This window comes from Oncorhynchus clarkii, chromosome 28 (genome assembly GCF_045791955.1).
Source record: "Oncorhynchus clarkii lewisi isolate Uvic-CL-2024 chromosome 28, UVic_Ocla_1.0, whole genome shotgun sequence".
Lineage (NCBI taxonomy): Eukaryota > Metazoa > Chordata > Actinopteri > Salmoniformes > Salmonidae > Oncorhynchus > Oncorhynchus clarkii.
The window spans coordinates 25402142-25427430 of NC_092174.1; the positions used below are offsets into that span (position 1 = coordinate 25402142).

Below are 25289 nucleotides of genomic sequence, written 5' to 3' on the forward strand. Positions count from 1 at the left end.
AAGCCAGAACGGCCCATGGGGCAGGAACCTATCTCCTCTTTCTGTAGTGTGAGGCAGTAATTCACCCCCTGGACTCCCCCAATCCGTCTCCTTAGAGATAGCAGGAAGGCCAAAACATTTTTGTTAATAAAAAAAAATAAAGTTTTCCCTTTTTGACACTTCAAGGGGTCTTAAAATGATCAAATATCTAAATGATCTTTGGGATGTGTCTGTCTGCACGTGTGTCATCCTGATATAGGGTTCCTGTGGCTGCCTGCCCAATGTGGATGGAATTCTGTGTGATACATGTAAACCGCTCTACTGGAACCTAGCAACAGAGAACCCCAGCGGCTGTATAGGTGGGTGACCTGAATATGATCTTACTCGACTAATGTATCTCTGCAGCTATACTGTCCTGCTCCACTCATAACAGATACTCATTTTAAAATGAAGCCTTCATGACATCCGGATGTACACTGAACAAAAATATAAATGCAACGTGTTTCATGAGGTGAGGGTGTGGGTGTGACTCGGGGTGTGACTAGGGTGGGTAATCTAGGTTGTTTTATTTCTGTTGGCCTGGTATGGTTCCCAATCAGAACCAGCTGTTTATTGTTGTCTCTGATTGGGGATCATATTTAGGCAGCCATTTCCCCACTGTGTATTGTGGGATCTTGTTTTTGTGTTGTTGCCTGTGAGCACTCCAGAACTTCACGTTTCATTTATTCTTTTTTGTTTTTGTACGGTTCACTTCAAATAAAATATGTCGATCCGATTTCACGCTGTGCTTTGGTCTGAATGTGATTACGATGATCATGACAAGACCACATGTAACCACGCCAGCCCAGGACTTCCTCATCCGACTTCTAAACCAGCGGTATCAATTGAAACCAGCCTTCCTGACAGCTGATGAAGCTGTGGGTTTACAAAACAGAAGAATTCCTGCACAAACTGTCTCAGGGATGCTCATCTGCATGCTCGTCATCCCCACCAGGGTCTTAACCTGACTGCAGTTTGGCGTTGTCACTGACTTCAGTAGGGGAATGCTCACCTTCGATGGCCACTGGCACGCTGGAGAAGAGTGCTCTTCATGGATTAATCTGGTTTCAACTGTACCGGGCAGATGGCAAGCAGTTTTCTGATGTCATTGTTGTGAACGTAGTGCCCCATGGTGGCGGTGGGATTATGATTTGGGCAGGCATACAGTTCATTCAGAAAGTGTCCAGCCTTATTCTAAAATTGATTAAATATAAAATGTTCCTCATCAATCTATACACAGTGCCCCATAATGGCAAAGCGAAAACAGGTTTTTAGAATGTTTGCAAATGTATTAACACTAAAAAACCTTATTTACATAAGTATTTAGACCCTTTGCTCTGAGCTCAGGTGCATCCTGTTTCCATTGATCATCCTTGAGATGTTTCTACGACAGGATTGGAGACCACATGTGGTAAGTTCTATTGATTGGACATGATTTGGAAATGTGCATGTCAGAGCAAAAAGCAAGCCATGAGGTCGAAGGAATTGTCCGTAGAGCTCCGAGACAGGATTGTATCGAGACACAGATCAAGGAAGCATACCAAAACATTTCTACAGCATTGAATGTCCACAAGAACACAGTGGCCTCCATCATTCTTAAATGGAAGAAGTTTGGAACCACCTAGATTCTTCCAAGAGCTGGCCGCCCGGCCAAACTGAGCAACCGGGGAGGTGACCAAGAACCTGATGGTCATTCTGACAGAGCTCCAGAGTTCCTCTGTGGAGATGAGATAACCTTCCAGAAGGCCAACCATCTCTGCAGCACTCCACCAATTAGGTAGATTGGCCAGATTGAAGCCACTCCTCAGTAAAATGCACATGACATCCCACTTGGAGTTTGCCAAAAGGCACCTAGAGGACTCTCAGGCCATGAGAAACAAGATTCTCTGGTCTGATGAAGCCAAGATTGAACACTTTGGCCTGAAGCGTCACGTCTGGATTAAAACCTGGCACCATCCCTACGGTGAAGCATGGTGGTGGCACCATCATGCTGTGGGGACTAGTCAGGATCGAGGGAATGATGAACAGAGAAAAGTAGAGAGATCCTTGATGAAAAACTGCTCCAGAGCACTCAGGACCTCAGACTGGGGCTAAGGTTCACCTTTCAACAGGGCCCTGAGCACACAGCCAAGACAACGCAGGAGTGGCTTCGGTCTCTGAATGTCCTTGAGCCGCCCAGCCAGAGCCCAGACTTGAACCCGATCGAACATCTCTGGAAAGACCTGAAAATAGTTGTGCGCTCCCCATCCAACCTGACAGAGTTTGAGAGGATCTACAGAGAAGAATGGGAGAAACTCCCCAAAATACAGGTGTGCCAAACATGTAGCGTCATACCCAAGTAGACTCGAGGCTGTAATCACTGCCAAAGGGGCTTCAACAAGGTACTGAGTAAAGGGTCTGAATATTTGTGTAAATGTTATGTTTTTTGTTTTTTTTCCTTTCACATTTTATTTTCCTTTATCTCTTTGGTGTTTAACTGACAGCAGTCATTTAAACTGTGTTTCAGGAGGTAAAAGCTCAAGGTTTTAAATGAATATCTTTGTGAAAGTCCAAGAATAACCTTACAGTGGAATTGTAGGACATACAATACCAGTCAAAGGTTTAGACACCTACTCATTCAAGGGTTTTTCTTTATTTGTTATTATTTCTACATTGTAGAATAATAGTGAAGACATAAAAACTATGAAATAACACATATTGAATCATGTAGTAACCAAAAAAGTATTAAACAAATCAAAATATATTTGAGATTCTTCAAAGTAGCCAACCTTTGCCTTGATGGCAGCTTTGCACACTCTTGACATTCTCTCAACCAGCTTCATGAGGTAGTCACCTGCAATGCATTTAAATTAACAGGTGTGCCATGTTAGAAGTTCATTTGTGGAATTTCTGTCCTTAATGCATTTGTGTCAATCAGTTGTGTTGTGACAAGGTAGGGGTGGTATACAGAAGATAGCCCTATTTTGTAAAAGACCAAGTCCGTGTAATGGCAAGAACAGCTCAAATAAGCAAAGGGAAACAACAGTCCATCAATACTAAGTCATGAAGGTCTGTCAGTCCACAAAATGCCAAGAACTTTGAAAGTTTCTTCAAGTGCAGTCACAAAAACCATCAAGCACTATGAGGAAACTGGTTCTCATGAGGACTGCCACAGGAAAGGAAGACCCAGAGTAACCTCTGCTACAGAGGATAAGTTCATCAGAAATTGTAGCCAAAATAAATGCTTCAGAGTTCAAGTAACAGACACATCTCAACATCAACTGTTCATAGGAGACTGCATGAATCAGGCATTCATGGTCGATTTGCTGTAAAGAAACCACTACTAAAGGACACCAATAAGAAGAAGAGACTTGATGGGCCTAGAAACATGAGCAATGGGCATTAGACTGGTGGAAATCTGTGCTTTGGTCTGATTTGTCCAAATTTTAGATTTTTGGTTCCAACCGCCGTGTCTTTGTGGATGTGGACTAGGTGAACGGATGTGATGGTGTGGGGGTGCGTTGCTGGTGGCACTGTCAGTGATTTAAACTCAGCAAAAAAAGAAACGTCCTCACTGTCAACTGCAATTATTTTCAGCAAACTTAACATGAGTAAATATTTGTATGAACATAACAAGATTCAACAACTGAGACATAAACTGAACAAGTTCCACAGACATGTAACTAACATAAATTTAATAATGTGTCCCCTGAACAAAGGGGGGGTCAAAACCAAAAGTAACAGTCAGTATCTGGTGTGGCCACCAGCTGCATTAAGTACTGCAGTGCATCTCCTCATGGACTGCACCAGATTTGCCAGTTCTTGAGATGTTACCTCACTCTTTCACCAAGGCACCTGCAAGTTCCCAGACATTTCTGGGGGGAATGGCCCTCACCCTCCGATCCCGCTCCAGATTACAGGCCTCAGTGTAGCTCATTCCTTCAACGATAAATGCGAATCTAACCATCACCCCTGGTGAAACAAAACCACGACTCGTCAGTGAAGAGCACCTTTTGCCAATCCTGTCTGGTCCAGGCGACGTTGTTGCCGCTGATGTCTGGTGAGGACCTGCCTTACAACAGGCCTACAAGCCCTCAGTCCAGCTTCTCTCAACCTATTGCGGACAGTCTGAGCACTGATGGAGGGATTGTGCGTTCCTGGTGTAACTTGAGCAGTTGTTGCCATCCTGTACCTGTCCCGCAGGTGTGATGTTCGGATGTACCGATCCTGTGCTGGTGTTGTTACACGTGGTCTGCCAGTGCGAGGACGATCAGGTGTCCGTCATGTCTCCCTGTAGTGCTGTCTTAGGCGTCTCACAGTACAGACATTGCAATTTAATGCCCTGGCCACATCTGCAGTCCTCATGCCTCCTTGCAGCATGCCTAAGGCACGTTCACGCAGATGAGCAGAGACCCTGGGCATCTTTCTTTTGGTGTTTTTCAGAGTCAGTAGAAAGGCCTCTTTAGTCTCCTAAGTTTTCATAACTGTGACCTTAATTTCTTACCATCTCTAAGCTGTTAGTGTCTTAATGACCGTTCAACAGGTGCATGTTCATTTATTGTTTAGAACTCTCTGCATGAAACATCTGCCCCCCACATCCTCATAAATCTACCATGTACAGAACTGCCTCTCCTCAACCAGCCAGTGAGTACAGTGTAGAAACAGCCCCAGCCTTTGTCCAGATACCTGTCTAAAGTTACAGTTCTGCAAGAATGTTATCACCACTGCTTGCCTGCCTGCTGCCAGGAGATACAGTATATGGATGGAGGGAAGTTAGAAAGAAGATATTTTAATATTTAGGAATTCCTCAGGTTTTACTGTGGCCGGATGAATACTGAGGATTGTTCTCTGATGGTTGACAGGGTTAGGAGAGTAAGAGAGCAGTGGCTCCCCTGGTCTTTTGTGGATATGTGCAGCTCAGAAGATTTACATTTGTTGTTGCTGCTGTTTTTCACCCATGAAAGTGGTGAAATCCTGTAAATAGAGTCTTGTTTCCTATACCCTCCAGTGCCCTACCTCTTCATTTCTCTCGCTCCCCCCCTCTGTTTCTCACTCTTTTAATCTTCCCTCTTACTGTGTTTGTTATTCTATCACCTCTCTGCTTATGCTCTATTGTATTGTCATTGCATCGCTGAATAATGTGTGACTCATTTGTTTCAAGTTGTACCTATAGAGCAGACTTTCTCACTTTATACTTCCTATCTCTCCCAGAGTGTCACTGTGATGTCAAAGGGACCCTGAGTGGGGTAGGAGAGTGTCAACAGGTGAGTCTGTCTACCTCTGTCTGCTCATACTCTACTGCCATATGTCCAGCACACCAGTACTAACTGATTTATACACAATATTACCATAAATCGCTTAATGTTTAACTAAGGGGTCCATTTGTTTTGGATATTTTCCTTTAAACCATGGCATTGTTGAAGGCCTTTCTCTAACGCACGGTATATATGCACGGTATAATTCAGTGGCTATTGTTTGAGCTGCTTTTGAAAGCAAAGTCGAATTGAAAACATTATTGGCATTGTTGAATTCGATTTTCATAATGGCAAACAAGTCTGTTGTTTGGTTACCAGTGAAATAACTGTAGCTATCTAGTAAACTTTCTAGCTACTTCAGTGGATGTTGAACATATTTCTACCGGCAAATGTGTTAAATTACAGCCATGGTATAAAAGGGATAATCAATTCAGGGCTCTGTGCGTTCTCTGGAAAATAATGCAACTAGCGCGTAGTTCATTATTTTCCATAGAAGGCATAGTCCCTCGTTGATTATCCCTGAATTATTACACTACTAAATCACAATTTACTTTGCAAGGTTCACCTCTCACAAGCAGTTCCCCATTAACTTTAGCATTGTCTACTATTGTAGAAAAGTGGGCAGTGTTTCTGCAAGCCCAACGTGTGCAGCCATACCTGTGACACATGCAAGGAGGGCTACTACCTGCTGCAGAAGAGGAACTATTTTGGCTGTCAAGGTGAGTCACCTACCATGAAGCAGACTGGCTTCCTATGAATACACAATCTTCTTTTTATCTTATCAGTTTGTCTAACGTGTGGGGAAGTAGCTTAATCAACCATAGAATGTGTCACAAAGGTGTGTCTTTGTCTCACAAAGACTGTCTCACTTGACTGAACATATTGTGTGAGTAATATATCAATAATTAACATGTAAGGTAGTGAACTACCTCGAGTCAGGAGTTGACTTTATGATCTGTTATGGTTGTTTTAATCAGAATGACCTCATTGACCTGCTGCCTCTCTCTGATAGGCTGCCAGTGTGATGTGGGTGGGGCCATCAGCAGAGTGTGTGACGAGATGTCTGGACAGTGCCAGTGTCGGAAGAACATAGTGGGCCGCACCTGCAATGAGTAAGGACTGACTGAAACTAAACACACAATGACAGGATTTTATTGCTTCTCAAGTTATCACATAAATTAATGTTTTTTTCTTCCATTGAAACTCTAAGCGGGCGAGCCGCTTAGCATTTTGTCAGTGTCTAGTTCTGAGTGACTAACCAACATTTCTGTTTTGGGGTTTTTAAACAACTAATTGACCAACATTGGTTAAATTATTTGAATTCCATAACTTTTTTTCTATGAGGGCAATGCACAATTTATCTAAAGATAAATCAGATCAAGCCCAAACTGTGTGTGTAACATCTGCTTCCAACTCATACTCTCAAACACGTAGATCCCTTGAATGCAGCTCACTCTCCAGATCCCAATCATCTGAATTCTGATCACCTGTTCACACACCTACCTGTATGTTATTATCAAACACTATTTAGTTCAGTTCTTTGTACCCCATCACTGTGAGGTATTGTTTGTTTTGTGACACGCTTCTATTCTGAGCTCTGTTTTTCACATAATGTAATCCTCCCGTGTATGATAGTTTTTGCCTGCCTCACTAACGATGCCTTTTGCCTATTCCCTGACTGTACTTTAGCCTATCAGATTTCCTGTTATCAACCTATTGCCTGATCTCCCAGACGACGTTACTAGCCTTTTCCCTGCCTGTACTGTTGCCTTTTTGGACCCACTGTGTATGACCTGCCTGCCCCTGGACCCAGCTACCTGCCTCCTCCTGTGTATGACCTTCTGCCTGCCCCTGGACCCAGCTACCTGCCTCCTCCTGTGTATGACCTTCTGCCTGTCCCTGGACCCAGCTACCTGCCTCCTCCTGTGTATGACCTTCTGCCTGCCCCTGGACCCAGCTGCCTTCCTCCTCCTGTGTATGACCTTCTGCCTGTCCCTGGACCCAGCTACCTGCCTCCTCCTGTGTATGACCTTCTGCCTGCCCCTGGACCAAGCTACCTGCCTCCTCCTGTGTATGACCTTCTGCCTGTCCCTGGACCCAGCTACCTGCCTCCTCCTGTGTATGAACTTCTGCCTGCCCCTGGACCCAGCTACCTGCCTCCTCCTGTGTATGAACTTCTGCCTGCCCCTGGACCCAGCTACCTGCCTCCTCCTGTGTATGGCCTTCTGCCTGCCCCTGGACCCAGCTACCTGCCTCCTCCTGTGTATGACCTTCTGCCTGCCCCTGGACCCAGCTACCTGCCTCCTCCTGTGTATGACCTTCTGCCTGCCCCTGGACCAAGCCACCTGCCTCCTCCTGTGTATGACCTTCTGCCTGCCCCTGGACCAAGCTACCTGCCTCCTCCTGTGTATGACCTTCTGCCTGCCCCTGGACCCAGCTACCTGCCTCCTCCTGTGTATGACCTTCTGCCTGCCCCTGGACCCAGCTACCTGCCTCCTCCTGTGGTCCTTTATAAATAAACACCTGCTGCGCTTGAAACTAGCTCGCTGTCTCCCATTGTGTTCATTACAGTGTGATGTAGTACAGAGTTGTAGTTTCCAACAGGCCAATATACATATACACAAAAGTATGTGGACACACCTTCAAATTAGTGGATTTGGCTATTTCAGCCACACCCGTTGCTTACAGGTGTATAAAATCTCCATGGTCAAACATTGGCAGTAGAATGGTCTTACTGAAGAGCTCCGTGACTTTCAACATGGCACCTTCACAGGATGCCACCTTTCCAATAAGTCAGTTCGTCAAATTTCTTCCCTGCGCTGGTCGACTGTAAGTGCTGTTATTGTGAAGTGGAAACGTCTAGGAGCAACAGCGGCTCAGCCGTGAAGCGCGTAGCATGTAAAAATCGTCTGTCCTTGTTTGCAACACTCACTACCGAGTTCCAAACTGCCTCTGGAAACGTCGGCACAAGAACTGTTCCTCAGGAGCTTTATGAAATGGGTTTCCTGAGGCAGATTATCATGCGCAATGGCCAAGCGTCGGCTAGTGTTGTAAAGCCCGCATCATTGGACTCTGGAGCAGTGGAAACGCGTTCTCTGGAGTGATGAATCACGCTTCACCACCTGGAAGTCCCGGCGGACGAATCTGGGTTTGGCGGATGCCAGGAGAATGCTACCTGCCCCAATTCATAGTGCCAACTGTAAATTTTGGTGGAGGACGAATAATTGTCTGGGCTGTTTTTCATGGTTCAGGCTCCTTAGTTCCAGTGAAGGGAAATCTTAATGCTACAGCATACAATGACATTCTGGATGATTCTGTTCTTCCAACTTTGTGGCAACAGTTTGGGGAAGGGCCCTGACCTCAACCCCACCTAACACCTTTGGGATGAATTGGACGCTGAATTGGGATGAATTGAACGCTGACTGCAAGCCAGGCCTAATTGCCCAACATCAATGCCCGACCTCACTACTGCTCTTGTGGTTGGTTGGAAGCACATTTCCACAGAAATCTAGTGAACATCTAGTGAAAAGCCTTCCCAGAAGAGTGGAGATTGTTATAGCAGCAAAAGTGGGGGACCTACTCCAAATTAAAGCCCATGATTTTGGAATGAGATATTTGACGAGCAGGTGTTCAAATACTTTTGGTCATGTAGCTTAGCAGAGAAAGCGTGGTAATTAACTACAATGACCATAATCCATTGCATGCCTACTTGTCTGGTCTGAGACGGAGAGAAGAGAAAAGAGGGATAGAGAGCAGTTGCTTCTCTATCTGAAAATAAATAATCTAAGTGATTGATAGTTGGTATTCAGCAGTCATAAAAATATGCCTTATTTACTTTGAAGAACTACTAAAATAGTGATTTTGCCAGACAGCATAGGCAGCAGCTCTATGGAGATGATGACTTGGAATGAAATAATCAAGTCATGAAATAGTCTTAACACAATTGTAATATACACAACAACTGAAATATTATGTTGAAGGAAAGCAATGTGATTAAATGGTGAGTGATAAGCAGTAATGGGCAGTCACTACCATCATGGGACTTTTATTAATTGGTTAATTCTTTGTTACAGCACTCAACCCACATAATGCATTTAACGTAAAAAAATATATATCGAAGTCGAACACCGTAATGAATTATTAATAATCAAACCAAAACAACCTCAAAAAGCACTATTTGCTCAGCAGTCGGGAGTTTACATACACCTTAGCCAAATACATTTAAACTCAGTTTTTCACAAATCCTGACATTTAGTCCGAGTAAAATATCCCTGTCTTAGTATCACCACTTTATTTTAAGAATGTGAAATGTCAGAATAATAGTAGAGAGAATTATTTATTTCAGCTTTTATTTCTTTCATCACATTCCCAGTGGGTCAGAAGTTTACATACACTCAATTAGTATTTGGTAGCATTGCCTTTAAATTGTTTAACTTGGGTTCCCACAATAAGTTGGGTGAATTTTGGCCCATTCCTCTTGACAGAGCTGGTGTAACTGAGTCAGGTTTGTAGGCCTCCTTGCTCGCACACACTTTCAGTTCTGCCCACAAATGTTCTATAGGATTGAGGTCAGGGCTTTGCGATGGCCACCCCAATACCTTGACTTTGTCCTTAAGCCATTTCGCCACAACTTTGGAAGTATGCTTGGAGTCATTGTCCATTTGGAAGACCCATTTGTGACCAAGCTTTAACTTCCTGACTCAGGTCTTGAGATGTTGCTTCAATATATCCACATAATTTTCCTGCTGCATGATGCCATCTATTTTGTGAAGTGCATCATTCCCTCCTGCAGCAAAGCAACCCCAAGTACACAGCTCCATGGCAGAGTATGTAGAATCACATGAAATGTGCTTTAAAACTGCAAAAATGTATCTCAGCTCCATGGAGCATTTGTACAATTGCAGGACATTTGTTTAAAAAATTTAAAATGTTGCTACACCGCCAAGATGGGGGCCTCACAAATGTTCTCTGAAATTCAGCCACACCGATGAGCTGACCATGTTCTGGCCAAGCCCACCACCTAAGGCTCTTCTTGATCCTGAAAAAAACCTGGATATGGAGCAAATGTTGTTACATACTGATGAATGGCAAGAAACAAACTGAAAAAGTAAATGCATTATAAATGAAGACTGCCATGATTATGTTCCAAACATATGAAACATAGCTTAAGTGTTTTGTTTTTACTCTTTCCCTCCTTCTCGCTCCTCCTGTCTGACAATACCAGGCCAGCACCTAACTACTACTTCCCCAGCCTGCACCACCTGAGGTATGAGGTGGAGGATGGCATCACCCCTAACGCCAGGCCTGTACGCTTTGGCTACGACCCCAAGGAGTTCCCGGAATTCAGTTGGAGAGGATACGCCATCATGTCCCCAGCACAGGTAACACACATGTTGATCTTGATAAAAGGACCTCCAGTCTGTGCTTGCCTGACCTGCCTGTCATTTCAATGATTTAGTAGTGGCTTTTTTCTTTTTGCTTTAAACCTCATTTCTGCTGTACGTTGTCTGTGGAAGTGCTCCTACAAGCATTTCTTATGATCTATATTCTTTGTGGTTCCTCGCAGGTTAGAACTTGTCGAATGTGTTGGGTCTGGCGGTCGTGGATGGTTGTTGGGTTTTGTGGTGAATGTTGTGGTGGCTGTGTTTTTCTTTTGAGTGTGTTGGTGAGAATGTTGGTTGTAGCTTTCTGGAAAGAAGCAGGCCATTCTCCCAGTCAGTCTTAACCCTTGGTGTGTCTGAAATGGCACCCTATTCTCTATTTAGTGCATTACTTTTGACCAGGCTCTGGTCAAAAGGAGTGCACTATATAGGGAATAGGGTGCCATGAATTCAGACTCCACCCCTGTTTCTCCTCAGCCAGAGGTGATCCTATCGCTAGCTGTGGGTTTCCCCGGCCCCTTCCACATAGTGTTTCGCTACATCACCACTACCCCCCTCAGGCCCACACAGGGATGGCGGCACAGGGGGCTAGTCCGAGCCAGGATCTTGGTGGTGGACGAGTCTGGTTTTCACTCTTGCTGTGACTGTAAGTGATGGGTGTTTCCCCTTTGCTGCCCAGCTAGCTCTGCTATAAACTGGTCTTAGATCTGTTTGTGCTGTCTTACTACTCCTGTGGTCATGGGACCAGGCTAGCTCTGCTCTGCTCTCCTCTGTTGATCATATTAGCTTACTGCTTGCACTTCTTCTCCTCTAACTCTTTCTATATCTCCAGCTGTCTACCAGCATGGCCTTCTATTCTACTAACAGTAGAGAGTAACACCCACCCCCTCCCCCCGACCATCACCACCACCATCCTGCACCCCCTCCATAAGTCTGTCTAACTCCTGTCCCTGCAGAGTGAAGTGAGAGTAACAGTGCATGTGGACAAGGCAAGGCGATCCTTGTTCCGACTTGTCCTGCGGTACGCTAACCCCAGCAGCCAGGACAGTGTGACTGGTAGTGTAACGGCTACCTATATTCGAGGTGGCCAAGGTAAGGCTGCCTCTCTAACTCCTGCTTCACACAAGTCATATTAATCTCCTACCAATCGAACACAAACAGTTTTATCTCCCATACACCCTCAAAAACACAGATACTGTACATAGATAAGCCTACTGTATAGGCTGTTAAAGGGTTTGAGCTTTCATCGAAGTCTTTCGTTGATCCTTGCTCTTTTGTTTGGCAATGCATTACTACCCTGAAATGGCATGGAGTGCCTAGACACACCCTTGATATTCAGTGTACCTTGAACTACATAAAAACATGTCAACATGTGTGCTGTTAGCTGTGACGTCTTGTGTTGCTGTGTTTAGCTGCATTCAGCTGTATCCTGACCGACTGATTGATTGTATCCTGCAGGGTCAGGTCAGAGTAAGGAAGTGGTGTTTCCTCCTAGCTCCTCCCCTGCCTACCTCACAGTCCCTGGTGATGGCTTCTCTGAGCTCTTCTCTCTGACCCCTGGGAAATGGATCATACGCATCCGGGCAGAGGGGCTTCTACTGGTGAGACCAGAATCTGTAATAACATACAGACCAGAAAATAAGGATGCAAAAAGGTAGATCATACATCTGTTATTTTCTCTCTCTGCTCTTCACCCCCTCCCAGGACTACGTGGTGCTGCTGCCAAGTGATTACTACGAGGCTCCCGTCCTCCAGGAGAAGATCACCCAGCCCTGCACGTACACATCCACCGCCAACAGAGACGCAAAGTAATCCCTGTGTTCCCCCAATCCTCTTTACCATGCCATACTATTCTGTCATGTGAATGTTGGCTCCAGACAGTGTGCCTGTTGAATGTATGGACGCATGGGGAGTGAGTAGCTCCGTTTTGTACCGACAAAACTATATGTAGAAGCCAGACAACAGAGTTTAAATTAAGCTTCTAAAATCGACAGATCAATATATCCCCAAGCAACTGGGAGAGAGTGAGTGGTCAGTTATGTACAACCGCGAACCAATCAGTAGGTAACGCAACACAGCGACACAAACCCAACAAGCCATGGCTTCTTCAGAGGAAAAGACAAGGAGCAACTTGGAGACGGAAACGAGAGTAATGAACAGCTAAGGATATCCAGGAAAACATGGCTAAAATGCTCTCAATGCCACCAAAACAAACCAACTGTTACAATCTGTTGTTAAGAAAGTAGATTTGCTCTAAAAGAATGTGAAGTCTATCGTGTCAGACATGCACAAGGCGTGCGCATGAACGAACAAGACAACAACATTTGCCTTCTGGGAACAGGGTTGCAGACCTTAGAATATGAACGGGACCAGCAGAAAATAGAATGAGATGAAACATGAGAATATTGTCCTTACCAGAAGAAGGAAAAAGGAGACCTTTCAGCTACATGGTCAAACGGACATCAGAGGAGCTTGGCGTGGATATATCACCAGAGAATCTGGAACGATGCAATCGGATCGGCGTGAAACAGAAGAATGTTAATCTTCAAGTTGTGGAACTATAAGATCAAAATCACAATTCTGCAGGCACAGGGGAAATCAAAATCCACTGTCAGTCCATTGGATTCGTCCAGGACCTGTCTGCTAAGCTGAGAAAAAAAACGCAAGCAATTCATTCCGATCAGACATTCAATGGCAGAAAAAGGAATCAAGTCTCAACTCTGCTTCCCAGAAGTGCTATGGGTATGGAAAGGAACATGAAAGATGAAGCCCTTTCCAGTTGAAGAAGAGCTCACTGCTCTTCTTCAAAGTGTGAAACGAAGTGTGAAAAAGCGATAAACACACTAGGCTACATACAATGATATCCCAAGACCAGCTTATCAAAGTAATGATAGAAGTAGCCGATGCCAATGAGCTACATGGACATGGAAAGACAATACAAAAGAGGAATTATAAACTGGTTGGTTTGAGTCCTGAATGCTGATTGGCTGACAGCCGTGGTATACCACGGGTATGACAAAACGTTAATTTTTTACTGCTCTAATTACGTAGGTAAACAGTTTCAAGTAGCATTAAGGAACCTCAGGGGTTTGTGATACAGTATATGGCCAATTTACCACGGCTAAGGGCTGTCTCCAGGCACTCCGCATTGCATCGTGCGTAACAACAGCACTTAGCCGTGGTATATTAAACATATACCCCCGCCCACACACTCTGTGGACCCACTTTCCCCAAGTAGACCCCTATCAGCCACTATACGTTAATTTAATTTACAAGGTAATACAAACTGACCACAGTACTTAAGTGGCATTTTTCCTCCAATTACATAATCCAGTCTTTTGGTACATTAGGAGAGGAGTTGGAGCTTAAAAGCCCTAAAAAGGCATAGTGCCTCAAAGTACAAAGAAGTACTTTGCTTTATGTTTTTTTTTGTGTTCTGTCTATTCAGACCACATGCTCAATATGCATGTATGCATCTATGTATATGTGTATGTAATGTATATAATAACTATGTATTCATACCATGACTCCCATTTCATGGAATGCCCAACGCCCTCATATGACATGTCTGCTAAAATATTTATGTTCCAGAATCATATGGTTCTGGAACAGCAGATGTGGTTTTCCTTCAAGAGTTACATTCAAAATAAAAAAGAGAAATGTCATATTTCTGCTGCCAATGACTGGAACAAACTGCAAAAATCACTAAAGCTGGAGACTCTTATCTCCCTCACTAGCTTTAATTAAGCACCAGCTGTCAGAGCAGCTCACAAATCACTGCACCTATACATAGCCCATCCAACTACCTCATCCCCATACTGTATTTATTTATTTATCTTGTTACTTTGCACCCCAGTATGTCTACTTGCACATTCATCTTCTGCACATTCTACCATTCCAGTGTTTAATTGCTATATTGTAATTATTTTGCCACCATGGCCTATTTATTGCCTTACCTCCCTTATCCTTCCTCATTTGCACACACTGTATATAGACTTTTACTGTATTATTGATTTGATTTTTTATTTATATTTTTTTAATACATTTAGTTTATTCCATGTGTAACTGTGTTGTGTGTCGAACTGCTTTGCTTTATGTTGGCCAGGTCGCAGTTGTAAAGGAGAACTTGTTCAACTAGCCTACCTGGTTAAATAAAGGGGAAATAAAACAATATTTAAAGAGGAGCTGGGCTGGAGAGGCCTATGCTGCCACCTACTGTAGTAACAGCAGAGGTGTAGGCATCCTGATGAATAAGAACACCACATTTTTCCTTATATCCGAGCACACCTTACATGGTGACAAATACACATATCACACCAGGGGCAAATCTGGTGTTTTTAGATGGAATTGAAGCTATATCCAGACAGGAACTATTATTTTAGCAGACGACCTAAATCATATATTCTATAAGATTGACTGACGGCGTAATAAAAAGGCAAATACATTTTTATCTCAGTAAATAATTAACTGGACACCTGGAGACTGACTCCCAACTGCAAAAGTTCTAAGTAAGAAAAGCTATTCAATCATTTTTATTTCCAAAAATGCACTCAAATTTACTGGGTTCAAAAATCCATAAAAAGTGATATAGGATCTTTCTCCGTTATCATGCTTAATTACACCAATCGCAAATACACTTAGCGACAGAGTATGGAGAATGAACAGAGTACATCTTCAAGACCCGAAATGTATTTAAATACGTAAATATATATATATATTTTTAAACCTTTACCATTACAAATGTAGACATGGAGAAAAGCTAGTTCCGGATTATAATTTGGAATGATTTTAAGGCGTACATTGGGGGAATGATAATCTCATGTTCTACAAAAGTTAAATCTGAGTTATACATTTTTATTAAATTAATAAGTATCTTAGAACTAGCCCATTAAAACAATCTTTACAAAGTAAAGACAAAAATAAAATGTCTGAACAAGTAGGAATATGGTGTTTTACTTTTGAAGAGAGCCAACAACTACAGGTTAAATTCAAATAAAGCATACTAGATAATGGCAAATAAACCTGGTAAAAATCTCACAGCCCTCACAAATGAATACACACCAAACCAGTTATAATCTTAGAAGATAAAGATACAGATGTGTTAATTATAAACAATGTGATTAATTACAATTTTAAAAGCTTATTAGAAAATCTAAATCAGAGTTAAACAGCAGGATCACCCCAAAATAATTATTAGACACTGTTAAAACATTCACGCAGAGAAAAGCACCAGGAATGGATGGCTTTCCCATAGAATTGTATTTCATATTTTTGTACAAAATAACGCCCCCATTTACACAAATGACAACACACGTCACTCAATTCAGTGCCTCCTAGTTTAATGTATCAAAGAGTTCTCAGTTATGTTAAAATCAGATACATCTGGAGTATCCTGCTGATTACAGAACCATAAGTTGAATAAAGTGTGACAATAACATTTTAACAAAGCTCATAAGCAATAGAATGGCAAACATTTTACCAGACTTGATACATATTAATCATACAGGGTTTATTAAAAACATACACTTACTGTCAGGTTCGTTGAATGGAGGAGACCAAGGCGCAGTGTAATATGAATACATATTACCTTTAATAAAGACGGACACTAAACAAAATATACAGAATAACAAAAACGTGAAGCTTTAATATAAATGTGCAGACACAGGCAACTAGACATAGACAATAACCCATGAATTACCCAAAGAATATGGCTGCCTAAATATGGTTCCCAATCAGAGACAACGATAAACAGCTGCCTCTGATTGAGAACCAATCTAGGCAACCATAGACATACAAAACACCTAGATAGTAAACAACCCTATAAACATACAAAACCCCTAGACAGTCCAAAAACACATACGTTACCCATGTCACACCCTGACCTGAGGGACGTGGACCCCGCTCCACTTCTGACTCGGCCCACTTACGTGATGTCTCTGGAGCGGGAACCCTCACCGCCGACCCCGGACTAGAGGACGCCACTGGACTGATGTTCGAGTCTGGAGTGAGTGGCTCCTCTGGACTGGAGGGAGACTCTGGCGGAGCCGGACTGGAGGGAGACTCTGGCGGAGCCGGACTGCGGCCCGTCGCGGGAGGTCCCGGTCTGCGGCCCGTCGCGGGAGGTCCCGGTCTGCGGCCCGTCGCGGGAGGTCCCGGTATGCGGCCCGTCGCCGGACACTCTGGACTGGCGAGGCGCACTGTAGACCTGGTGCGTGGTGCCGGTACTGGTGGTACCGGGCTAGGGACACGCACCTCAGGGTGAGTGCGAGGAGCAGGAACAGGGAGTACTGGACCCTGGAGACGCACTGGAGGCCTGGTGCCGGCACTGGTGGTACTGGGCTGGGGACACGCACCTCAGGGCGAGTGCGGGGAGTAGGCACAGGACGTACTGGGCTATGGAGGCGCACTGGAGGTCTGGAGTGTAGAGCTGACACAACCCGTCCTGGCTGGATGTTTATACTCGCCCTACAAATGCAGGCGCTGGCACAGGACGTACTGGGCTGTGCAGACTCACAGTACGCAAAGCCGGCGCAGGATAACCTGGTCCAAGGAGGTATACTGGTGACCAGGAGCGCTGAGCCGGCACCCTCCTTCCTGGCTGGATGCCCATTCTAGCCCGGCCAATGCGAGGAGCTGGAACAGAGCGCACCGGGCTAGAACAGCACACTGGAGACACCATGCGCGTCTCTGCATAACACGGTGCCTGACCAGTTACACGCTCCCCACGGTAAGCACAAGGAGTTGGCTTTGAGTCTCCCTCCTGACTCAACCAATCTCCTCGTGTGTAACCCCACCCCAAAACATATTGGGGCCGCCTCTCGGTCTTCCGTGCAAGCCATGCACCTTTATATCTTTGCCGTTCTTCCATTCTCCTGTATCCCTCCTCGCACTGTTCCAAAGAATCCCATGCCGGCTCTGGCACTCTCCCTGGATCGATCGACCACCTCTCAATCTCCCAGGTTGTTACCCACTCGTCCTTCTCTCGGGTCCATTTCTCCATTAAGCACTGTTCCTCCCATTCACTCTGCTTGGTCCTTATGGTGGGTTATTCTGTCACGTTCGTTGAATGGAAGAGACCAAGGCGCAGCGTGATATGAATACATGTTACTTTTAAAAGACGGACACTAAACAAACTATACAAAATAACAACACGAACGTGACGCTTTAACTTTCCATCTGAAATAGCACATTTTAATACAAATATTATATAAATGTCCTAAAGCAAAAATATACACAAATAATACATTATCGGATGAAATTGCTTTAGAAAGGGGCACAAGACTGAGATGTCCTCTCTCCCCCTCCTGCTTGTACTGGCAGTTGAACCACTAGACAGGACCCACAGGTAATAGGTATCAGTATTGGTAAACAATATAAACTAAACTTATTTGCAGACAATCTTCTGATATACCTGACCAATATTGAAAAGTCAATGCCCCCCTGCTAAAAATATTTTCAGAATACTCTAAAATCTCAGGATATGAAATTTACGTGGGAAAAAAATGAAATAATGGCAATAGGCTAAATAAAAATAACTCATGATCTACAGCAATCCTTTAAGTGGACTACAAAACATATCAATTACTTAGGATGTTTAAAAAGTGACAACAAAGATATAAAGATAACTTTATCCCATTACTCAACAATATGAAACCAGACCTTATTAAATGGAACAATCTTCCCATAAATCTACTGGGTAGACAAAACTTTTTCAGGATGGCATGGCTCCCAAAGTTTATATTCTTATTCTTGGAAATAGCAATTAACCCACCGAAGACGTTCTTTAAAAAAATACATATGTTTGAGTTATGTTGTTGTTTGTATGTTTTGTTTTGTTAATACATATTTTATAAAATCTTACAAAAAACATTTTGTACTGTACATGCTGTAGACTGAGTGATGTTGTCTTTGTCTCCTCTGTGTTTTCCAATGTTTTTTTTATTTTTTAAATGCATGTCATCCCCAGACTTTTAACCACTCTTGTGTCTCCCTCCCTTGGTCCAGCTGTCTGCTGTATAAGCATGTGGCGATGGACAGGTTGAGCTCTGTGCTGGGCTCTCAGGGCCAGTTTTCCAGCCGGAGGAGACGCAGGAGCAGACAGGCTCGTGTCCGCCGGCCCACCCCAGACCACCCTGACATGGCCTCTCTCACCGGGAGACAGGTGGGTCTAGGTCTGGGGCTTTGCTGATCCACGCTCACACACATGCATGCTTGCACATACGCACACACACAAACACGCTCACAAACATACTTTTTGTTGCTATGATTGGATAGTTTATGGTTAAAAACAATATTCTAGTTTGACGGTATGTTGACAGTGTGACACTGGGAGAATGTATCTGACCTCCCCTATGTCTGTGTGTGTCCTGTAGGCCCAGTTACAGCTGAACCTGCGTGTGTCTCGCCCCGGTCCCTACATCCTGGTCCTGGAGTATGCCAGCGAGGTGGACACGGTCCAGAACGTCAACCTGATCATCACTGGCCAATCAGAGATCCAGATCCAGGCCAGAGCCAACATCTACAGCTGCCAATTCAGGTTTGTGGGTTTACTGTATGTGAGTGTGTATTCATGCATGCATTATTCATTCCTGTCCTTCTTGAACACAATATATTGTTTATATAGTATGTACTTGAGAGGCAGTTTTGGCAAGTCATTTGTGTGTCATTTGTGTAATAAACCTGTTTTAATGCAGCTCTCCAGCTCTATAATGCCATTGATCATTGAGAGTGTTTACCTAATACAGCTTCCTGTGTCGGAGTGTGGCAGTAGATGGAATAAATCGCATGGCAGTGTTCCAGCTTACCCATAAGGCCGAGCTCCTTCTCCAGACCTCCACAGCCTCACTGTTGCTGGTGAGAATGAACTACGCCTCTCATTGCATGACAATAACTTGTGCATCCTCTTCTGCTTTGTCGTCCATGTCTTATTTTGAAGTGTGCATGTTATTTAGTAAGAGGAAGGGTACCGTCCCTATAAGCGAGTTTATAAAGTTTATATTAAAATTAAGTATACTTTTATTTCCTGTCACTATATTAACTGTATATTCCTCTCAGTATAAAGTGTATGCAGTGCCTGCGGAGGAGTTCTCCATGGAGTATGTGGACCCCAAGGTGCTTTGTGTATCTATCCATGGACGCTTCACAGAGGACAGGTAAGCCATTTTATATAATAATACTATGTTTTTCGATTGCCAGAGAACTTAGTGACTTCTTCAAACACTCTCTAAAATAGACAGCTGGAGCCTTTGACAGCTAGTCATCAGCAGCAATTACCAAACGTGGCAGTAAAGGTAGTGTTTTATATTTTACAGGCAGTCGGCTGTTGTGCAACCAGTACCCCTGTCTCTGGGGGTGGATACTAGCTGTTGTATTGTAGATGCTTATCTTCCACACCTGTTTTCCAGGTGTGATTCCATGCATTCCTCAGGCAGGGCACAGAGTCTCCTACCTGAAGCTGTCTGATCTATGGGCCAACCTCTCACTTTCCCCTCTCCCTCTCCTAACCCCTCTCCTACAGTATGTATAGACTGTACCCTCTCCCTCTCCTAACCCCTCTCCCTCTCCTATCCACTCTCCCTCTCCTAACCCCTCTTCCTCTCCTCTCCTATCCCCTTTCCTAACCCCTCTCCCTCTCTTAACCCCTCCCCTTTCCTATCCCCTAACCCCTCTCCCAACCCCTCTCCTAACCCCTTTCCTAACCCCTCTCCCGCTCCTATCCACTCTCCCCTCTCCTAGGCCCTCTCCCCACACACCTCTGTTCTCCAGAAAGCACAACTGTGCTTGATTAAGCTTGCCTGGTGCAATGGAACCAATGGAATAGTCCCAAAAGTGCACATCTGCACTTTTGGAACGAGTATATGAAATAAAGCAAATCATATTTGAACCCAGGTCTGACAGCCAGGGACCACGCCAGGATTTACTACCATGTTTGCTCCTGATGACTAGCTGTCAACAGCAACAGTTTTGTTATTGTACAGCTGGTTTTTCTGGCTGATTTACTTTACCCACTGACTGTAAATTGACTGCCTGCCTGGCTCCACTATTGTTGAAGGCAATTAGCAAGTTCATCTTTTATTGAAAATAGTGAAGGGGGGATCTATTGTCAAGACACTTGAACATTACAGAAGGCCTTTACTTTCATGGTGCTCTGCTGTTTCCACTAAAACAAATACGGAGGGAAAGCATTAAAAGATCAGGCCTGAGAAAAGAAAAAGCTTGCCATGTGTTGGTGATAAGAGCAAAGATAAGGACTTAAAACTGAGAAAAGAAAGAGTGAGCGTTTGACTAAAAGGGATGTTTTGTCAGATTGTGAAAGGAGCCAGGCTCCAGTATTAGACTTCAGTAAGAGGAACAAAGAGAAAGGGAGAGGTAACCTTTTACTGCAGTGTACTAAATCAGGGTCATACAGAGTGTTTCTTGGTACATTAGTCTTAAACAAATCTACTTTGAAACAAAAGTATTCTTCTCAGACACACGTTTATGGGCTTTAAAAAAGAAGGCAGTTGTACCATGTCAGATATACAGTGCCTTGCGAAAGTATTCGGCCCCCTTGAACTTTGCGACCTTTTGCCACATTTCAGGCTTCAAACATAAAGATATAAAACTGTATTATTTTGTGAAGAATCAACAACAAGTGGGACACAATCATGAAGTGGAACGACATTTATTGGATATTTCAAACTTTTTAACAAATCAAAAACTGAAAAATTGGGCGTGCAAAATTATTCAGCCCCTTTACTTTCAGTGCAGCAAACTCTCTCCAGAAGTTCAGTGAGGATCTCTGAATGATCCAATGTTGACCTAAATGACTAATGATGATAAATACAATCCACCTGTGTGTAATCAAGTCTCCGTATAAATGCACCTGCACTGTGATAGTCTCAGAGGTCCGTCAAAAGCACAGAGAGCATCATGAAGAACAAGGAACACACCAGGCAGGTCCGAGATACTGTTGTGAAGAAGTTTAAAGCCGGATTTGGATACAAAAAGATTTCCCAAGCTTTAAACATCCCAAGGAGCACTGTGCAAGCGATAATATTGAAATGGAAGGAGTATCAGACCACTGCAAATCTACCAAGACCTGGCCGTCCCTCTAAACTTTCAGCTCATACAAGGAGAAGACTGATCAGAGATGCAGCCAAGAGGCCCATGATCACTCTGGATGAACTGCAGAGATCTACAGCTGAGGTGGGAGACTCTGTCCGTAGGACAACAATCAGTCGTATATTGCACAAATCTGGCCTTTATGGAAGAGTGGCAAGAAGAAAGCCATTTCTTAAAGATATCCATAAAAAGTGTCGTTTAAAGTTTAAAACAAGCCACCTGGGAGACACACCAAACATGTGGAAGAAGGTGCTCTGGTCAGATGAAACCAAAATTGAACTTTTTGGCAACAATGCAAAACGTTATGTTTGGCGTAAAAGCAACACAGCTGAACACACCATCCCCACTGTCAAACATGGTGGTGGCAGCATCATGGTTTGGGCCTGCTTTTCTTCAGCAGGGACAGGGAAGATGGTTAAAATTGATGGGAAGATGGATGGAGCCAAATACAGGACCATTCTGGAAGAAAACCTGATGGAGTCTGCAAAAGACCTGAGACTGGGACAGAGATTTGTCTTCCAACAAGACAATGATCCAAAACATAAAGCAAAATCTACAATGGAATGGTTCAAAAATAAACATATCCAGGTGTTAGAATGGCCAAGTCAAAGTCCAGACCTGAATCCAATCGAGAATCTGTGGAAAGAACTGAAAACTGCTATTCACAAATGCTCTCCATCCAACCTCACTGAGCTTGAGCTGTTTTGCAAGGAGGAATGGGAAAAAAATTCAGTCTCTCGATGTGCAAAACTGATAGAGACATACCCCAAGCGACTTACAGCTGTAATCGCAGCAAAAGGTGGCTCTACAAAGTATTAACTTAAGGGGACTGAATAATTTTGCACGCCCAATTTTTCAGTTTATGATTTGTTAAAAAAGTTAGAAATATCCAATAAATGTCGTTCCACTTCATGATTGTGTCCCACTTGTTGTTGATTCTTCACAAAAAAATACAGTTTTATATCTTTATGTTTGAAGCCTGAAATGTGGCAAAAGGTCGCAAAGTTCAAGGGGGCCGAATACTTTCGCAAGGCACTGTATATTTGAAATGTATTCAATTTTGAGTTTGCAGTCCAATATTACACTTTATATATACTGAACAAAAAATATAAACGCAACATTTAAAGTGTTGGTCCCATGTTTCATGAACTGAAATAAAAAATCCCAGAAATGTTCCTAATGCACAAAAAGCACATTTCTCCTTTGCCAAGATAATCCATCCACCTGACAGGTGTAGCATATCAAGAAGCTGATTAAACAGCTGTACCTTGTGTTCGGGACAACAAAAGGCCACTCTAACGTGCAGTTTTGTCACACAACACAATGCCACAGTTTTGAGGAAGTGTGCAATTGGCATGCATATTGCAGGGATGTCCACCAGATCTGTTGCCAGAGAATTTCATGTTAATTTCCTTACCATAAGCCGCTTCCAACATCATTTTAGAGAATTTGGCAGTACGTCCAACCGGCTGCACAACCGCAGAACACATGTAACTACGCCAGCACAGGGCTTCCTCATCTGAAACCAGCCTTCCGGACAGCTGATGAAGCTGTGGGTTTGATGACAGCTGATGAAGCTGTGGGTTTGATGACAGCTGATGAAGCTGTGGGTTTGCACAACAGAAGAATTCCTGCACAAACTGTCAGAAACTGTCTCAGGGATGCTCATTTGCGTGCTTGTCATCCTCACCAGGGTCTTAAAGTGTTGAGTGAGTGTGCAATTGACATGCTGACTGCAGGAATGTCCATCAGAGTGGGTGCCAGAGAATTTAATGTTCATTTCCTCTACCATAAGCCGCCTCCAACGTTGTTTTAGTGAATTTTCCAGTACGTCCAACCGGCCTCACAACCGGAGACCATGCCAGCCCTGGACCACCACATCCGGCTTCTTCACCTGTGGGATCGTCTGAGACCAGCGACCTGGAAAGCTTAGTAAACTGAGGAGTATTTCTGCCTGTAATAAAGCCCTTTTTGTGGGGAAAACCGCATTCTGATTGGCTGGGCCTGGCTCCCCAGTGGGTGGGCCTATGCCCTCCCAGGCCCACCTATGGCTGCTCCCCTGCTCAGTCACGTGAAATCCATAGATTAGGGCCTAATGCATTTATTTCAATTGACTGATTTCCTCATATGAACCGTAACTCAGTAAAATCGTTGAAATGGTTGCATGTTGCATTTGTATTTTTGTTCAGTGTACATCACAGAAGACTGAAATGTAACAAAACTATTTGACATAGAAACAATGGAAAACATTCCACCCATGAGGCCACTAGCTCATTTGACTGCAGGAAAGGGCTTTGGGGGTAAATATGAAGTCTTTAGGGGAATGCAGCGGGATCAGTGGGTTCGCTCTGTGTGTGGTGTGAGTAATTTAGTTGGGATTTATATACATTAATGTGATAGTTATTCTGATGTCATCATTTGAAAGCTGCTTACTCAAGATTTCACAGGTCACAGCCTTTAACTGGTCACTGACCCTGGTAATAACCCATCTGTGTTTCCCAGTAGTGCTTGGCAAACACTTCAGAAGCCCTCGGAGGCTGCATCTGAAATGGGCCCTGGTCTAAAGTGCACTCTTTAAAAAAAAAGGTGCTATCTTGAACCAATAAAGGTTCTTTGTCTGTCCCCATATGAGAACCCTTTGAAGAACCCTTTTTAGTTCCAGGTAGAATCCTTTTGGGTTCCATGTCGAACCTGTCACGTTCACTGTCTTCAAACTCCCCGTCATAAATGAGCCAAGGCGCAGCGTGTATGTAATTCCACATCTTTAATAAAATGAAACCTTCACAAAAAACAGGTAAACAGAAACCGAACGTGATGCAACCGTGGCACACACAAACACACACAGAAAATAAATAATTACCCACAACATTAGGTGGGAAATGATGATACCCAATCAGAGACAACGATAGACAGCTGCCTCTGATTGGGAACCACACTCGGCCAAATACAAAGAAATAGAAAACATAGAATGCCCACTCAAATCACACCCTGCCCAAACCAAATAGATAAATAAAACGGCTCTCTAAGGTCATGGCGGGACAGAACCCTTTCCACAGAACCAAAAGGGTTCTACCTGGAACCAAAAAAGGTTAACTTATGGAGACAGCCGAAGACTGTAGTGCACTATATATAGGGAATAGGGTGCCATTTTAGATGCGCCCTCAGAGTTGCTTTAACCAACCTTCCCCTCATCTGTTCTGTTCCCCCTCCTCTCATCCCTCCTTCCATCCCTCCCTCCAGTCAGTACTGTGTTCCCAGCCAGTATGACAGGCCCTCCTCAGCCCTGGTTCTGGATGCAGCTCGTGACGGGCGCCTCTCCTCCCACCGGGTCGTCCCCCAGCAGAGGGAGATTGAGGAGTGGAGACAGAGACGACAGTCAGGGGCAGGGGGGTTCCCTCTCCCTGGAGTTCAGAGTGAAGGGGTACTACTAAAATCTCCCCAGGTACATGCATGGAGATGGCCCACATAATGCTGCTGCTGCTTAGAGTGGGACCTGGCACTGGAAAGCATGTGGGGCTTGAGACATGAAGCCCTCAGCTTCACTAACATTAAT

At 44.0% G+C, this 25289-nt stretch overlaps 1 protein-coding gene across 2 annotated transcripts in view; it reads left to right on the top strand.

The window, feature by feature from the left end:
* LOC139387454 (laminin subunit alpha-3-like) overlaps positions 1 to 25289 on the top strand; it is a 121899-nt gene that overhangs the window by 58768 nt on the left and 37842 nt on the right. For both annotated transcript variants that reach the window (XM_071133637.1, XM_071133638.1), the window contains 13 exons: positions 239 to 338; positions 5209 to 5261; positions 5866 to 5971; positions 6265 to 6364; positions 10477 to 10633; positions 11111 to 11279; positions 12092 to 12234; positions 12338 to 12441; positions 18638 to 18794; positions 19006 to 19169; positions 19378 to 19486; positions 19688 to 19785; positions 24977 to 25178. In XM_071133637.1, the coding sequence (XP_070989738.1) occupies positions 239 to 338; positions 5209 to 5261; positions 5866 to 5971; positions 6265 to 6364; positions 10477 to 10633; positions 11111 to 11279; positions 12092 to 12234; positions 12338 to 12441; positions 18638 to 18794; positions 19006 to 19169; positions 19378 to 19486; positions 19688 to 19785; positions 24977 to 25178 (1662 nt within the window). The remainder of the gene's footprint in view (positions 1 to 238; positions 339 to 5208; positions 5262 to 5865; positions 5972 to 6264; positions 6365 to 10476; positions 10634 to 11110; positions 11280 to 12091; positions 12235 to 12337; positions 12442 to 18637; positions 18795 to 19005; positions 19170 to 19377; positions 19487 to 19687; positions 19786 to 24976; positions 25179 to 25289) is intronic.